The 17,804-nt window shown below is 42.3% G+C and overlaps 2 protein-coding genes across 3 annotated transcripts in view; both read right to left on the bottom strand.

The window, feature by feature from the left end:
- poln (polymerase (DNA directed) nu) overlaps window positions 1-10,273 on the bottom strand; it is a 48,747-nt gene extending 38,474 nt beyond the window's left edge. Inside the window, exons 1-8 of the mRNA XM_070855209.1 lie at window positions 9,908-10,273; window positions 5,227-5,478; window positions 4,840-5,009; window positions 4,564-4,676; window positions 4,021-4,157; window positions 3,608-3,676; window positions 3,460-3,520; window positions 2,614-2,678 (exon numbers count right to left, since the gene is read on the bottom strand). Of these exons, the coding sequence (XP_070711310.1) occupies window positions 2,614-2,678; window positions 3,460-3,520; window positions 3,608-3,676; window positions 4,021-4,157; window positions 4,564-4,676; window positions 4,840-5,009; window positions 5,227-5,478; window positions 9,908-10,273 (1,233 nt within the window). The remainder of the gene's footprint in view (window positions 1-2,613; window positions 2,679-3,459; window positions 3,521-3,607; window positions 3,677-4,020; window positions 4,158-4,563; window positions 4,677-4,839; window positions 5,010-5,226; window positions 5,479-9,907) is intronic.
- Window positions 10,274-12,855: 2,582 nt separating this feature from the next.
- Window positions 12,856-17,650, bottom strand: haus3 (HAUS augmin-like complex, subunit 3). 2 transcript variants are annotated; one of them, XM_070854744.1, is made up of 6 exons: window positions 17,593-17,650; window positions 15,590-16,640; window positions 15,290-15,499; window positions 14,810-15,042; window positions 14,286-14,520; window positions 12,856-13,520 (listed from the first exon to the last, which is right to left on the bottom strand). In XM_070854744.1, exons 2-6 carry the CDS (start codon window positions 16,607-16,609, stop codon window positions 13,293-13,295), a joined length of 1,926 nt encoding a protein of 641 aa, XP_070710845.1. In that variant the 5' UTR covers window positions 16,610-16,640; window positions 17,593-17,650; the 3' UTR covers window positions 12,856-13,292. The 2 variants fall into 2 exon arrangements, with proteins under 2 accessions (XP_070710845.1, XP_070710844.1); XM_070854743.1 differs by having other exon boundaries at window positions 14,235-14,520.
- Window positions 17,651-17,804: the final 154 nt, after the last annotated feature.

The following is a 17,804-nucleotide window of genomic DNA, read 5'->3' on the forward strand; positions in this document are numbered from 1 at the left end:
TAAAAAGAAAAGAGAGAGGGGAATAAAGGGGCACTCAGGATGGGAAGAAGGAGGGAAGCAAGGACAGTAAAAAAAAGTGTGATGTAAGAGGGTGACAGGTTGGAGCAAGTGGCAAACACACATGAAGAGGAAGTCCAAGAGAATAAGTGTCAGAGAGAAAAATCATGATGAAAAGTAAAAGAGGGAGAAGAAGAGCAGACAGTCATGCTCATACAATATTCAGCCTAAACAGGAACATTTTTGTTTTTTAGAACTGGGGTGACACCCACACGGCAGCAGCTCATTACAAGTCTGACTGAAGTAGAAATCACTTCTTAACAACTTGACAGGCGAAGAGGAGAACAGGGGGAGAGAAACAGACACAAGAACAGGAAAACAAAAGGGAGGGGAGAGGAAGAGGTGGAGCAGTGAAATGAGAGACAGAAGGCAGAATGCAACAGAAAGTGGAAACGAGTGACAGATTAGAGAGTTAAATAGTTTTTAAAAAAAGTTGAAATGTGATGCAAATTATTGAGTGGGTGGATGGGAAAAAGAACGAGAGGTTAAATTGAGAAGATGAGGAAAGGATGGCAGGAAAGGGGCAGAGAGGGCAGGAGGTGAGGAAGCAGGGGATGCACTGTGGCTGGACCGTGATAGAAAATTGCTTTTAAAATGAACAGACATCAGTCAGACGAGTGAGACTGTTAGACAGACAGAACTTGACAGCATGATGGGAGGAGGCGGGGGAAGCGACAATGGCAGAAAGAGCGATGGAGAGGAAGGTGGAGAGAGAAGAGACAGATATAAAAAGACAGGGAAAGAAAACAGGAAAAAGTAGGAGCTGGCAGACATGTACCAAAATTCCAAAATATGTACTTTTCTTTCTCTTGCTCTTAGCCCAGAGCAGGCTCCAGACTGCCTCATCAATATTGGATGCTCGCCCCTTAGTATTGTGTCTGGCACACAAACACACACACAGAGCGGCTATGGCAGGAATCTAATATTGTTGGGCAATAATTATTGCATTGCTTTAAAATACGGACTTTCCAATTTGATCCTGATGTGATAGATGTTTACGGAAGGATGTCTAATCTGATCTGAACAGTGATGTCTGAGAAACACAGACAGAACGTTTGTCCTACTGAATTTTAATAGCGCTGGCTGAAAAGACAAAAGAGCATGTGAGCATGTCTGTAAGATGCAGGCTGACAGAAGGGATCCTCTGTTTGGTGTTCAGACAGGTGAACTTGACAGCTCAGATAAAAAGAAATCCAACATGACATAGTGGGGACATGCGTGGCTGCACACACAGGTACATATTACAACAACACAAGCAAAGACAGCTATAACTCCATGGCATTGTGGAAAAACTTTGGTATATGTGTGCATGTTGGCAGAGGCAGACAGTGATGTTCCTTCCTGCAGCACAGCTTCTTGAAGGAAAAAGACAGACTCTCCATCCTATTTATAGTAACACGGCAAGATACCAAAAGAAACTCTCTCCAAAACAACACCCCTGCTGGCGCCTGCAAGAGTTGTAAGTGGGTTTGAGAGTGTGTGTTTGCCCCTGTGACTGCCTGCGAAAGTGATGAGGAACATGTGTTTATTCCTGAACATGCATGTGTCCATAACATCTGTATGTCTGTGATCACTTTCAAGTGTAGTCTTCAGAATTGGTTTTTATCTGCATGTAAACAGGACAGGTCCCCGGAGGATGTCCACCCACCACATCACTAATCCTACCCAGAAGAAGAAAAGGAGAATTTCTATTTCCATTTTTTTTCCTCCTTTCTTTTTTCTGTTTCTCATATCCTCCCACTGCTTTGCTGCCATTTGTATTAATACAGCAGCTGTCGACTGCACTGTGGTTCAGCAGCCACAGTCGAAAAATGCAATCAGCTAAGAGCGATGCTGCACAAATCAGAGCAGATCCCCAACATCATAGCTGTACACAGCCTGGCCAGCATTAAGTGTCCAATGAAGCATTTTCATTAAGTTTGTTTGCCATAAACACATAGATTAGAATAAACATTCTTGTTTTATAGCTGCCTTTTAGGATTCTGGTCAGCATCCAGGCTGCCATATACCCAGACTGTTCAAACATGACAGTCCAGGATTATATCCATACGATGTCTGTCCATACATTACTATCTCTATCTACTTTCTTAGTGTAGAAAAGGAAAGCACACAGATATTCAAAAAAAGCTGCTGTATACTGGTTTGCACATAATGCTGTTATGAATGCTAGCTATATTGACCCACTTTTAGCTAAAGATTCCTGTCACCATAAACATGAATTGGAATAACACGTTTGTTTGGACTTCTTAAGTTCTGTGCAGCCGCAGCATTTACTTAAGACAAGGCAGTGAAATAGAAGTAAATTAAATTACTTCCCGGGTTATCTTTAAAGACACTGAGCAGAATTTGTGTGTGTACACCGTGACTATTTCATTATTGTGTCCTGGGGGGAAATGAAAACTAGCCATGAGGCGAGCGTTGATAACTCCTGGCTGTAAGAGATAAGTTTGCCCACTGTGCCAGTAGCCAGATGAAAAAAAATTGCTCTGCTCTATTTATGAATAACACTAGTGGGGAAACTTTAAAATACACTAGCCATAACATTCGATGTCTTACCCCCAGCAGGTCTGAAGTTCTCTTAAGAGCTTCTTTGTCCACATGGATGTGATGGCTCTCCATGGCTGAAACAACACAAGTATTGACTGATCCACAGGACCTGATATGGTAAATCTGTTAACTACGAATAGAGGATTATTATGACTGTAGATAGCTGATATAAATGTTGAAGGGTAACTCTGGTATTTTTAAACCTAGGCCCTAGTTTTTTTTTTTTTTTACATATTTTGATGTCTAAATGATTGGAAGATACAAAAAGTTTTGGAATTGGTCCAGTAGATCGCCTCAGCCGGCATCTGCAAAACAGGCTGCAATGGCTGCAATTTAACCAATACTTAATTCACAAAAACAGTAATTTTACCAAGCAGAACCTCAGTTGATTAGCTTGTTTATGTTCTTGTGTGACTTTGGTGTTTTAAAGGGATAGTTCAGATCCAAACTAACCATTTAAGACACAAAAGTCACACAGGTCTGGTGGCTTTGAGGAAATCAATCTCACACTGTTTCTGGTTAGACAAAAAAGGACTTACTCTTTAACAAAAAGGTAGGAATCCTTTCCATAGTGTATTCAGACATTTTGAATAACGATCTGAGCCTGTCAGTGGCAAAAACAAGCACTTTCACTGAATTTACTTTCATGGATGCAGCTGCCAGCTGAGACAATCTACAGGACCTATTCCAAAAAATGTGTACTTATCAGTGATTCACACACCAAAACATGTAAAATATGGTCCAGGTTAGAATACTTTTTTAGTGATGTAATATTGTCTCCTAGTCATAACCTAAACAAACTCCAAAAATTAACCAAACACCAGCCAATACTGTATGCTTCTGATGCAGCCTCACCTGCCAGAACAGAGATCATGTTCAGCTCCATGTCTGAGTACAGCCCCCACAGCCCCTGGCTCTACACACATATAGTCAGTCAGGTAATGTATTGTATCTATACTGTATATACAGATATGGGTGTGTATGAGCACATGCATCACTTAACCTGTAGTTTAAAGCATAGCTCCATGTGGAGCCAGTAGAGCGAACAGAGACCTGAGATGACCTGAGAAACCTGAGACAGCATGGCAGATGAATAGAGAGAAAGAGAGTAGTGAGGAATAACATACTCAGCTAGCTTTCCAAAGGAAGATAGTGTGGATTTACTTCATTTGTTCAAGGAAGAATAGACAGTCTAGATACCACAGAACAGGTACTTAAATCCTCAGGGTCAGATTTCTAAATGTAAATTCTTGTAAAAACTGTTTCAACTGGGATATTGAGGTGAAGTTTCAACCAAATGACCTGAATTATGCCCCAGTGTCCACCCGACCAGCTCCAATGATTTGCTCTGTGGGTGATCCTGACATCACAAGGGAGTTTTCTTACATGGATGCACAAATTCACATTTCAACTGACCCTCTTGGTACCCAGGGCAGGTGCTGCACAGGGCGTTTTCCAGTGTTTATTGAGAAGGTCCTGGTACGACGAGGAGGGATTTGCAGGATCCAGTAGCCACCCTGACACCTGTGGGTCCTGGATATGACAGCCTGCCACTGGAGAGAGAGGACAGTTCTTTAAGATTATGCACTACACTGAATACGCTGTACTGAATACTGATATGAGATTAAGGCACATCTATAAAGACATAGAAATGTGGACATATTTGCATTATGACTGATCAGAGAAGCCTGCTAGAGTGTCTGTTTTGATACTTCTCTTCTTTGAAAACCTGTCATTACTGCAATCTATAATAATCTATGATCAACATAATTCAAGATGCCTGCAGCTGTTGTTGTTTGTGAAGGATGAAATTGCAAACACTCCTCTGTTTTGTTTTGTTGAATAGTTGTTTTTGTCACACCAGTTGTTTGTGCCTTCAATGTTTCGGCTGAGAGGAAACTTTTAGCAGCCACCTTTCAATGATTGTGTGTCTATGGGTGTATGTGTGAGTGCATGTGCCTTGTTTCCAGCTGAGGTCTCGTCTGTAAAGCTGTAGAGCTGTACGAAGCAAATCCTTGGCTTTATAGCACACTACCAGTTGAGAACGTAATAGCACCTGTAGCAGCACATCTCTGTGGAACACAGACAAACACACACACACCTAAGTACTCCTGCTTAAAACTAAATAAGTATGAAACACTAACATACATAACTCTGTCTTTGATAAATACAAAAGCACAAATGGACATAAGCTCATTCTTCACTCTCATTTCTCATACAAACACATACACAGACCTAATAAAGAGCTCTTGTCTCTGGTGTGTGTGCTGCTGGGCCCATGCAGGTGTGTGCTCTAATTTTAAGTAGACCAGACTGTCGTTTGCCCCAAGCGAGTAATCTGGTGTGCTGCAGTTGAGATTGTTCTTCATCAGTACGAGGAGGCCACACACTGGTGGAGTAAGCTTCTATATCAAGGACCAGAGAGGGAAATTAACACGAGCAAACAGTTAATGAAGCAGTAAGCCACAAGACTAAACTGTTTAAACTAAACAACTGAGACAAATACTAGGGACAAGGCAAAGCTGAAGGCTTTTTTCTCATTGCTAAATATTACTTATGGATGTTAAGTTTCCCAGTTTCATCAGCCAATGTTTAGTGGTTACTTAAAAAAGGTTCACACACCTGTTCTGGGTCTAACTGAGTTGTTCCATCTTGGTACACCAAGGTTAGCACCAGCGCCTTTGCCTTCCCAGCCTTCTCAAGCATTTGCACCTTCTCGACTGGGTTCATCTTCCCACAATCCTTTACTCTGGGGTCAGAGGTCAGGGTTGCAGTCAGGCAGCCAGCTTTGGATTGGTTCTGGAGCTCACTACCATTAGCCCCCTCATGGAATATCTTTGGCCCATTTGTTCCCAGATCAGGGCCACATTTGGCCTGCTTGTGATGGAAGAGTTTGCAGATCACAGAGGATGAGGTTTGTTTGGAAGCATTTGTAGCTGATTCATCAGCTCTTTCTTCCACCTTACTCTGCTGATTTTGTTTAGTTTTCTTTGGGACATATTGGTTCTTATTTACCGCAAACACAAATCCTGTTTTATGTGAAGAATTGACTTGAGTCTGTGGTTCTGGCAGCATAGCTGAAAGTTCAGGGGTAGAGGTTTGAGGCCTGTCTCTGTTCAGCTCATTAACTCCTCCCTCCGCTGCTTTTTCTTGAGAGGAATAAGGTGCCGTCCATTTTGGAGGACGCCTGCTTAGGTAGATTTTAGGAGGATGAGCGTTTTGGTCCAGAAGTACTTCATGCTTCCTCTTTAAGGGGAAGGAGGGGATTAAGGGAAGATGGTGGGAGAGCATCTGGAAAGTAGGCAGGTTGCTGTTTTCCATTTTTATGCTGGGTTTTGCAGCAGTTGAGGCCAAGTCCTGTGCTGGGGAGTTTTGTCCAGCAGCAGAAGTGCTTGCTAGGGCCAGTAGCACACTTGAGCTGCTCCACCCGCTACTGCCATTAGCAGTCTACACAACAGAAATGGTGAACATTATGCAGTCAGACGGGGCCAAAGGAAACAGAGAGATCAGGAGAGGCAAAAATAGATTCTGAAGGTCTCATTCTGCAACATCAGAAGGCATTCTCATTGTCTGGGTTAGTTGTCTTACATTGAAATTCAATACATAACAGCAAATCAGTTTAGAAAAGCCAGAAAAAAACAGTCAAATTTCAAAACGTAGTTAAAGATAATTAGGTTTCACACAGATATGTCCTATTTAGTTATTCCCATGCAGGTTCTGCATCCAGTTGGATAATATAAAATGTGTGAAAGAGACAATAAAAGCTGAGAAAGTAAACAGGTGAGCAGGTGGGCGAGCAACAAAATTGAAAACAAGTGAAAAGCAGGAAAAATAAAAAAGGAGGATGTGAAGAGAGGACGGGGGCACACATTCAGCCCACAGCGCTGTGTCCCAGACAAAAACACAGACAGTCGAGACACTGTTTGTCTGACAGCCTGCCTGAAGTAGTGTCACTCATGCTTGTTCTTACTTATTTATTTTTCATGAAGACAAATATTTTGGCTGGATGACAATGAATACTTGACACTATCTATTTAGATTTGAAAGGATTCCCTGAATCTGTCTGACAGATTACGTGTGTAGGACATACAGTATATAAATGATCTGTGCCATATGTATGTATGTAATGTGATGTGATAATACGTCACACAGCCAGCATGGCACTGTATGTTAAGCCCTGTGAGAGGTGCAAGTGATAGAGGAGAAAATAAATAATAAATATTACTTTGGATAGAAAAGCAGGCACATTACCAAAACGTAAGCTATGACGCTGTCACCCAACAGACGTGTTATGATCCCATAGTGGTCAGTGGAGAAGTGGGTAGATGAGAGAAAAAATGTGAAGTGGTAATAAAGGTGATAAACAAATATTTAAGTCCTTCAAGACGTACACCGTGAACTCCCCGTAACCTTCCCAGCATCTTAAAAACATCTCCATTATTCATACCGGTAACTCCCATCTCTATTTATGCAAAAGACCTGAGTGTGTGCACCTGAGTTCTTTGAAATGTAGGTAAGAGATGTGAAGTTGGGTGTTCTGTGGGTTTTCAGATCATGTGTGGGTTTGTTTATGCACACAATTCTGTATGGTTGTCAGCGGAAGGCTCAGTATGTAGGAATTCCTGTGATTCAGCTCCCTGAGGAGAGTCTTCCTCATTTCCCTGTAAACACAACCAGTTTTCCTGCTGACAAAGTCATGAACCCCCCCAGAGTGCTGTGCTACAGGATATAGATAGAAAAACCGAGGCAGGCCATGGCCCGTAGCCCAGTGCTTGATGCAGGAGAGTGTATGAGAGTGAATTAGGAGAGAGAGAGAGAGAGAGAGAGAGAGAATGGATTGGGTGTTTGATGCTGATTATAGCAATTCAGTCCTGCACCTTTCTATCTCTTCTTCTCCTTCACTTTTCTCCTCTTCAGTTCTTTCCCCACACCACCCCTCCACCTCCCGTCCTCCCTTTATAGATCTTTCTCTTTGCTGCTCTCCTTCCTTTTCTGCAATATGTATCGTGGACTACTTTGTCAGGCCTTTTTTTTTCACTTTACGGCTCATTGGAGAGCTATCACTTGTCAGTGTGTTGCAATACTGCCGACGGCACCCCGTTTCACACAAGCCAGATTGATTTCTATGTGCATCAGGGAAATAGAAGCTTAATCCTTCTGAAAGCAGCTATTTGAATTTCAGGACTTTTTGGTGTGTTGCTGCTGTACACACTGTTGCCTCTGCCTACAAGGATTATGGAGGCAGAATGGGAGACGGACGAAAACAGGCAAAAATAACGACACATCTGTATTTATGTACAAAAAAGACAAGTCAGAAAAGTGGAGTTTCTTGAATTTCAGTCAAGATCTTTGCCTCTTGTCCTTCTCTCGTCTTGCTGACTTTAAGAAAAAATCAAATGAGTCCTTAAAATTCTAAAATAGTCTTAAAATATGTCTGGGGCAATCAGTATTGCTGTATGTAGTCACAACATTGTGAAGTACAGCTGTCATCTAATAAGGTATTTCATAGAAACTCACTTGTACGTTGTCATGGTGCTGATGGTTCCCATGGTGACAGGGAGCTCTGAACCTTGACCTTTTTGTCCTGCACTCCTGGGATAATGTTGGCGGGGAACAACTTTTTCTGCCCGAGTCCTCTAGAGGGGAAGAGCATTTCTATCAGATCATCACTTTTCAGACACGTCCTCAATCAATGAGCCCACTCTGTTATGTAAGCATGTGTTTGAGTAAGCATGTATGGGTGCTTCCACAGTGTGTGACGGGACAAGGTCAGCCAACACTGAAAATCAAACTGACATTTTGTTACGGCAAAACTTTGTGTTGTTCAGTGTGTCTTTGCAGATGTGTATGCGTGTGAGTTGACTCAGCATTGTCTCAGCAGCTGAGGCTCAAGCTCCCTTCCTGCGGCTGTAATGTGAGCGGGCACACAGCATCCCTCATCAGTGCTGAGTCTCCTCAGCACTGCTCTGTCATCGCCGCTGTGCCGATGAAAGAAAGATGGCTGAAAACCACCAGCAAGAGTCTGATGCAACTTGAAAAGCTTTAGCACCCTCTAGTATTGTTTTCTTAAACTAGCAACTGGCTTCAAAAAACAGTCCCCACAATTTTAATTTGAGTCCATGGCTAAATTAATTATGTTTGTGTCCTGGGCTGAACGAGAATGTGTTCAAGCAGTTTATTTGTTTTTCAACAACAAATAAAGTCTCAAATTTCAACTTATCTCGACATGTGAGAGTTGTACACACTTGACTTTAAGCATAGCTTTTACACTGTCTTTCTGGTTCCAGATTTGGAAACTCCAGACTCCCTCTCTTTAATGTAATGCGGCCCCAGTATTCTGACTTTAACTAGTAGCATTTTAGTACCTCTTTAGGTCTCTCTCTCTCTCCATTTATGGTTCTGCTTGAGTTGTTATGGTTGTTGGTTGAATGCTACTCAGAAAAGATCAAATTGCAATTATTTTCACAAAAGTCACAAGTTTAGGGGGAATGGCAATTATTGCATTTCATTTTCCCACTGAAAAAAATCTAAGCATGTTTAAGCATGCTCCCTTATGTCTGGAGAATATGACTGCAGAGAATACAGAGATGCCCCAGCATCTCTGTAGCACCACAATTTTTCATTTACAGTATAACGTTTTGACACACTTACCTGTATCAAAAAATTGAAGCTCCTGTGATATTGTGATATTGCACTTGGACATATGGGGATATCAATAATATTTTGATTAATTGTTGCTTACTTGAAACCCTCTTTCTGTGCTAACTACAAAAATGATACTGTTAATGTATTGTGGGGACATTCACTCCTGCAGTTGGTTTAAGTATGTACATAAAAAAGTATTCTAGCACTCTCTAGAGGTAAATGCTGCAAACTGCACACTTGTTAACAGTTGAATCACAGCGGGATGAGACTCAACATAACATAAAATGTGCATAAAGCTGATTTTGATACATCTTCTGTATTATTTTAAAAACTAAAACTAATTCCAAACAAAAAACAGAGAACAAATACTACATGTAAACATTTAAGATGGTTGCCTTAAAAGAAATCAAGACAATACAACAATATTCTTACCAATACGGCTCATCATGCACTTGCCTGCAGATGTACTCTCATCCTCACTAACCACAGGCTGCATCACTGGCTCATCTCTGTCTCTCCCCCTCTCTCCTAGCTCACTGACTTCTCCATAATCTGTCTCACACTGTCTCTCTCTTAGTTGGACATCAGAACAAAGGCTCTGCTCTGTCTCCATCTTATCTTCAGTACTCGTATCAGTGCGTGCTTCTGTCCTTCTCACTGTTTCCACCTCCAAGCTGACCTCAATCACATCTATTCTTTCCCCTGTAGTTCTCTCCTGGTTATCAGCGCCGTTGTCACCCAGGACTAATTTGCTGGTCTCACAACGCACCTGAGGGTTTTCTGTGTGGTGCTTCTCGCCCGTTTCAGTCACAGTCTGACCCATGTCCTGAGTGTTTTCACCCTGGCGATAACAGACCTTGTGGTCTCCTCTTACTAAAGATGCTGAGATCTTTTTTAGACTGCCTGTATGGTCTCCCACTGATATCTCTTTATTCTCATTGTCATGCGGATGCTCAACATCTTTGATTTCAGGCATATCAGCTCTGTACTCATAGTCATTCTCATTTTTCTCACGGTCAACCATTTTGTCCGCGGCACTTGTAGATATATTCAAATTCCCCTCAAAACTAGTGTTCTTATTTGTTCCCAACAGATGAATTCCTCCCTTTTCATTGGCTGATCCTTTCTCATTTAGCATGGCTGTATCCCCATGTCTTTCTTCTTTCTTCGTAACTCCATCCTGCATTTCATGCTCCATGCTTGATGCGTGTCCTGTACCTGCCTCCGTCATATTTTCTGAATCCACCATCAGCTCCACCCTTTCCTCCCTAATTACATTTCTCATCAGATTGAGTGAATGTGAGTCATAGCCACTGGGAAGTGGATGTGTCCCTCCAGTTTTGATTGTTCCAGACTCTGGTTGCTGATAAATTGTGCATCCATCTTCCTCACTAGTGACCTCCTCAGTCAGATTGGAAAGAGGTAGCTTCCACTTTGCTTGACTGTCTGAAGGTAGTTTCTTTTTAGGGATGTTCCAGCTCTCTGCAATTCTCTTTTCTTTCTGTGCACCTGATGTGTTGTTATCTGTCTCTTCATTAATTTTAAGGCAGGATGAAACTGGATGACAAGCAAAAGAAGTACTGGGATGTTCCTTTGTGGGGTACAGTGCCTCATCTGGACCCTCATCGCCTGTAGAAGGATTGTGGATGAAAGACGGCCTGATATCTTCAGTGGGACTATGAGGGTGAAAAGACAGAGTATGCTAAATCTATAATGCATGCCTCTTACTCACAAAACCAGCAATAGAAGATCATAAATAAATGCTAAACTTCATTTTCCTTGATTTTAACCAAGGTTATGTAAGGGTTATATAAAGGGAAAATGTCGAGAGCAAAATGTTCCTTTAACGCTAGAAAATATTTGACTACATATCAAGTGCATCATATGCATACATACATGCAACGCTTAACTGCGATTACAACCATAAAACACCATCCCCATTTCCCTTGCTGCTTACTTTATCCATGGTGCAGCTTGATGTTCAAAAACACTCTCTGCTATTTGGTCGGTGTATCTGTCTCTGTGGGAAAAAGATGCAGCGACCTCATGCTGAGAAAAAGACTGAGCCTGGATGGACTTGTAAGCAGGGGGTTTGGAGTATTTTCTGTGGGAATAAATCTGTGAGCATTCATAATGCGCTTCAGTCTGAGATGCCTGCCTCTGGAATGAGGAATCCCAGCAGGAGGAGGAACAGGAAGAGACTTGTGATGATCGAAAGCTGTCTCGTGTCTGCGAGGACTGATAGCAGGCCGAAGTCTGAGAGCTCTGCCACCGGTTGGAAGATTCATGGTAGGAAGTGGAAAAGGAGGGCACCTGAGGCCGGGACCACGATCTGAGCCAAAACATTTCTTTTACCCATTCTGTTTTACACTTGCATTAAGTACATTAAGGTTTAGAATACATTTCTACGGCTGTCTATAAAAGTATACCTCAATTATAAATGTTAGCAGTTAAAAACAAACTATTGCCTATAAAAATATTAATTAAACTGATACTTAAACATAAGTGCATGTTCTCATATCTGTGTGTAGCTTCTACTTAATCTGGCTCACCGGTCTATGTCTCCATCTTTGCTCTCCTCCTGACTCATGCTCCAGCTGCTGTGAGCCAAAGGCTCCCTCTGGCTGCCATAATACCTCTCCACTGCTACATGAACAAAGGAGAAAATCATACACTTTCTGGAAACTGAGAAACTGAATGAATCAAACATTAAATAACTTATATACAATGAATTGAGCTGCAAAAATAGAAAAAAAAACAGTCTGTCCTATCAAGTCTAAATGATCTTATTTTACATTTACTTACAAAATGTGCTAACAAAGTGAAGTGGTGCATTGTCTAATACAAAGGATTTAAAGCTATAGAAACCAGCAACATATTTCATGATAATTTACACAAATGCTGGTTCTGTCTGTCTGTCCTTTAAAATATTGGTAACAAGTGTTGGATACTGTATGTACCTATGATGGAATATGCCTATTTAATATTTTACGTCATTTAGCTACAATAGTGCAATACTACTTCTGTTGGTTTAAACAATGCCAAAATATTTTAGAAGAAAATATTAGTTGCAGAAGGCTTTACTGTGATGAGAGGGAAATATTGGAAGAAAAAGAGACAAGAAAATAGCAGGCAAGTGTATGAATAATAAGCTGCTTTGAGAAAGCCTGTTGAGCAGTTAAGAAACAGGCATCTTATGAACATCAATTGAACAAACTACAAGAAATTAGGTCACTTGTTGCTTTTAAATGAAGTCCCTGATTTTTTTGTACTGCAGCAAGCTTAAGTAAGATTTTCTATGCTTATGCCCTGACTGACTTTGCCTGTGGGAGTAGTTGTGGTTCTGTCTCGCTGCATGTAGACTCTGGGCCCGGAGAACTGCCAGGATCTTCTCAGCCGCCTGGGACAGAGGTCCTGAGTACAACCTGCTGCTTGCCTGCTCCATCTCCTCCCTGTCAGAATGCCTGCTACTCTCTCTCTACCTGAAGATCTGCCAAAGATCAAAAAAGGAGATATAGGTCAATTACACACAGGCCTGGTTTAAACTGGCATCTCAACAACACACAGAATAACATGCAAACAAAAAAAATAACAACAGCACCTTGATAAAAGGTAATATTTTATTTATTAGATGACTTGGAACAAAAAAAGAAAGGAAGAAGCTTTTTCAGAACATCACAAGAATAAAATGTTAAATTCTTTTCTGATTAGTTGATGTAGAAATTGTTTGAAATAAACATAAATCATAATATTAGCAGCACTTTTCTTTCACGACCAAACTCCCCCCCCCCTCAAGTTGTGTTGTTGTCCCAAAGATGTGACAGTGAGGACTCTATGAACAAACCAAGTGCAGGTCCAGACTTTGAGTGGGATCACACTTTGTACCAGAGCAGGACTTGCCCAGTAAACCTCCTCCACTGACAGCACAGAATGTATTTATTAGATCTCTTCAGACTATATAACACAGGTTGACTCCCTTGGCACAGAAACTTCACGCTGAGATTGAGCTGGCTTTAAGCGCTCCTCATTCATTCTGGCATATTTTACTGCTGCCCTTTCTTCGCGGCCATTTTGCCCTCCAGATCTTCCACTACTTTCTGCAGCAGCCGTGCATCCAAGTGGAAGTAGATGTATAATTCCCTCTCCCGCCTGAGGAGGGCATTGCGCTCTAGCTGGGAGCGCTTGGCTTTAACCTCCCCCATGATTTCTTGCATTACATGCTGCAAACTCTGCAGTTGAGACTCTGCTTCCACCAGCTTCGACGTCAGCTCCTGTAAAGACAAAGAAAAAAGGGATGAGAAATGGACAAAGAAATAAATAGCAAAAGGCTAAGTGAGCACATATATGAAGTTATGAGGTCCCTGAACGGCCTAATCAGAAGGTTAGGTCATCATAAACATCAACCATAATTAGTTCGAAAATAAGATAATTTATCAAGATAATTGAGGAAAATATTTGTTGACATCTCAAACAGACAGAATGTGTAACTATAAAATAAATTCTACAAGTTATATCATTAACTTGCCACTTTAAATTGAATTTCTCTTTTGATCACAAATCCACACAAAGACAAATCCAGCTCTAATTCAAACATTGTTTTGGTTGAAGAGGAGCAAGCACAGTTGTGCATGTGAGTAAGTAAAACGTAAAAAACATCAATATTCTCAAGCAAGCACACAGGGTCAGCAGAAAGATACACATAACACTGGTCTTAAATAGCTTGTGTCATGCAGTAAAGTAGTTCCTTCTGAGAGCAATTCATCACAGTGCTTTAACAACCAACGTGTATTTTTTTAAGTGCTTGACATTGTGATATATGTGAAAAGTGTGCAAGAGAAAAAACACATTGTGCTACCAGCTTCCCTCACCAAGAGTGTCGAGTAATTTAAGAATCAACTAACTCACATTAAGGATTGCTTCTTATACACGCTCTGTATGGTTGACCAAGGCGACAGTGCATGGGGAAAAAAAGGAAACAAACCCACCTGTGCATTGGGGCAGAGCAGCTCCTGGTCAGTGATGGCCGTTGGACGTACCTGCGGCCGTAACACCAGCTGCTGGAGCTCTGTGTACATTGCCCTGTGGAGCGCCTCACAGTCACCACTGAGACGAGCAGCTGTGTAGTACTGCTCACGTCCAGCACCAGCTAGAGCATCTCTGGTCACCTGGAGGTTGCCTGCGAGGTCACGAGCAGCCTGGTCCAATGCTTCATAAGTCCGAAAAGGCTCTGAACGACCTTGCTCTGAATCACGGTCCAGAATCTGGAGCAGTCTGAGGAAAGAGTCGCATACAAACATTCCAACGTGAGACAGACTGTATTTTAAGAAGGATAAAATGTATCATGGGCCACCTACACGGCACCACCGTATTGCAGAGGAGGTGAGTGAATAATTCTATTTTGGGTCTGTAGGTATAGTAGAAAAAGATTTGAAATTTGTAAAATAAATGCTTCAAAAATGCTTACATTGAAGGGAAATTTTAGATTTAGATTTTAGAAAAAGATCTAAACAGTTTTAGATCTAAAACAGGTCTATGGTACATATATCTTGATTCTTCTTACCTGCTGAAGGCTACATCCTTACAGGTGATGATAGGGTTGGGCTTGGGGTTGATGGCCAGGTCGGGGTGTGCCAGGGATTCGATTCTGAGGGTTGCCGCTTCACCTTCCTTTACCAGTCTGCTGTTTACATCTTCCAGCTGCTTAAGACACATCCTCCACCTCCTCAACTCCATCTCCTGAGCCAGGAGCACCAGGTCAAAGGACGCCTTCTGGCGGAGCAGGTAATCACGTACCTAGGAGGAAAAATGTACATTTCATTTTGCTTTGGCTTTTGATTCTTTATTCCACACTGTGGTTCCATGGTTGATTCTGACATGCGTATGGCTGCATATAGCTGATAATCGACAAATGACTTTTGTCATCAATTCTTGTATTAGTAAATCCACTCAGCAAGAAGGTCACTCTCAAACAAGAGGACAAAAGTATAAAATTCTTGGTACATACAAAATCAGGGTTAAATGGGTGATATCACCAGCTAACCTGATCCTGCCTGGATGTGTAGTAGTCTTGTCTGGCAAGTTGCAGAGCCAGGTCTCCCCTCACAACCGGCACATTAAGCAGCCTGGCTGACTCCCTAAGGGCAGCAGGTACTACTCCATGGAGCAGAGACTCCAGCTCAGCCTCCACCGCCTGCAGCTCCTTCCTAGACACAACCTCACGGACATGCAGTGAGGAGGATGTGGAAATGCTCTGGTAGAGTGAAGACATAGATATGAAGGAGAGCATTAGAGAGGAACTCAGTCTGAACACTCTAAAATACACCATATATGTCTGCTTTACCTTGGTATGAGAGGAGTTCTCAGAGAGCCAGTCCAGTCCAGCTACGACACTCCTCTCCTCTGCCATGGCCTGCATCAGTTGGTGCTGAGCCACAATATGAGACCACTGAAGTCTGGCCATTTCTGTCCTCCTGTGCTCCACCACCCGCTCCTCCCTCTCTCTTCCCTCATGTTCAGTCTCCTCTACCTCTCCATCTTCACAAGAGCTGAGATCAAGGACCTGGAAGCGCTCAGAGCAAGAAGTCTGAACAATGTCAGAGATGCCCTGAAAAAAATGCTTCTGAGTGAACGCAGTTAGCGTTTTGGTGTTGAGCTCCTCCTGGCGCAGGTAGGGATCCAAGGGCCGCTGAGAGAGCAGGACAGTGGAGCTTTTGGGGACAGAAAGGTTTGATGGGGCCACAGGTTCTCCTTTTCCTTTTTGCTCTGCTTCCGATGGAACTGGGAGATATGAACCAAGTTTACTCACTTCATCTGTTAACTTTTGTAAAAGAGAGTTGGTGTCAGCATTCTCAGCTCCAATGGAAGCACTGGCCTCCTTTAGCTTACACGCAGCGCTCTCTAGCTCTGCACTAAGTCGTAGGTCAACATCTGCACGTGAGGTGGCCACAACCTGCAACCTGTTGTAGCGCCGTTGCTTCAGCTCTTTCTCTTTACGCAGTGCCTGGAGCTCTGCCTCCAGGTCCTCTATGGCCACATCCCCCTCTGCTGCAAACGCGAAGGACGAAGATGAAGAAGAGACGGTTGCACTGCTCCCAACAGTGGGTCCAATGGTTTTTAGAACCTCACTCAAGGCTGCTTCATCCAGAATGGGCTTGCCAGACTTACGCAACTCCTGAAAAGCATGTGCCTCCTCTCTGGTGAGAACATTGCTCCGGTTTAGAGTCCGACAGACAAAGCGCAAAAAGTGAAGGTTCTCTGGGGCACTGTCAAACAGCCAGTCGAACTCGGAGGCCTTCAGCGATGATGCACCAGGATAACCTAGACGGCCCAGGGCGTCCACAAATTGGCCACCGTCTAGCATGATGGTTCGGCACTCTGTGTATGTTATTGTGCTAGTCAGTCACACAGCAGCAGAAGGCAGAGTATGGAGGATTAGATGAAGACCAATACAAAGAGGGAGGGATCATATACAGAAAAACATATTCATGATCTCAAAAAAAAAGAACATAAAGATGAATAAACACATCAGTTTCAACAAAATAAATCTGAACATTATAACCTTCATCTAGCTATTGCATAGTTCCTGAATTAGACTGGATTGGTTTTGGCTAGGTGTACCTCTTGTACTGTACTGACAACTGAGTGCAAACTGTCTAAATCCAATCCAGAAAGTCCTGCTACAACAGCTCATCCTGTCAAAGAAAATAAGTAGTAAGGGCAGTTAATACGCACTCTTTTTTGGCACATGAGTGTTTATTCGGAGCTGCTCATTTTATTTAATATGATTAAACAGTTAGCTAGCGTTAAGTTTATTTATCAACTCAGCCGCAGTTAAGGTCAATACTAGACTTTAACTGGCAGGTTATTTGACATTATGAAAACCATAAACCCGACGATATCTAACTTCGTGTCCTCTCAAAATATCACTCTCATAGCGACAAATCTTTCAACTCCGACAATAAAAACAACAACTAGTTAGCGTTAAATCAAATCTTTATCCCAGGTTGGTCCGCAGACAACCGCTGTGAAAAACGTCTCCAGCTGATATAACTGCTATAACAAAATAAGACAATTGTCAGTATTTTTTAAATACAAATTCATATGGGTTATTAAAGTTAGAATGGATGTGTATTTAGGCTGAAAACAGGGAAATAAAATGTTGTGTTTGGCACAAAACATTTCCGTAACAACAGCTAAGTTAACTAGCTAAAGTAAACAGTTACGGTCCACTACCCACAGGTAGCTAACCTGCTAGCTCTCATGGCTCCTGTCGAAAGCAATGTGTTTTGTATGTGTTTGCCAACAAATGTCTAACTTCTAAAGAAATGTTACTCCATTACTTACAATTTTATTCAGAAGTCCGTTTCATTAGCATTCCGGTCCAAGCTAGCTATCGGCCCGCGCCAAACATCCAAACTGCCCGTACGTCGGGACGCAAGGAAAACGTAACGTACTGCGTCACAAGTTTGGGGGCCGCGTTGACCTCCCAGCCAATCAGATTCAACGCTTGAAGCTCGACTCCCGCCTTCTCTCCTCCCACGCTTTCACTGTCTGCT

The sequence above is a fragment of the Pempheris klunzingeri genome, chromosome 23 (assembly GCF_042242105.1).
Source record: "Pempheris klunzingeri isolate RE-2024b chromosome 23, fPemKlu1.hap1, whole genome shotgun sequence".
NCBI lineage: Eukaryota > Metazoa > Chordata > Actinopteri > Acropomatiformes > Pempheridae > Pempheris > Pempheris klunzingeri.

Bases quoted from the DNA above. Each gene is read 5' to 3' on its own strand.
- haus3 (XM_070854743.1), bottom strand. From the start codon at position 16,609: ATGCTAGACGGTGGCCAATTTGTGGACGCCCTGGGCCGTCTAGGTTAT. The intron at 15,500-15,589 runs GTAAAGCAGACA...TCACTCTACCAG, and splicing joins AGAACTCCTCTCATACCAAG to AGCATTTCCACATCCTCCTC. The intron at 14,521-14,809 runs GTAAGAAGAATC...CTCTTTCCTCAG, and splicing joins AAGGATGTAGCCTTCAGCAG to ACTGCTCCAGATTCTGGACC.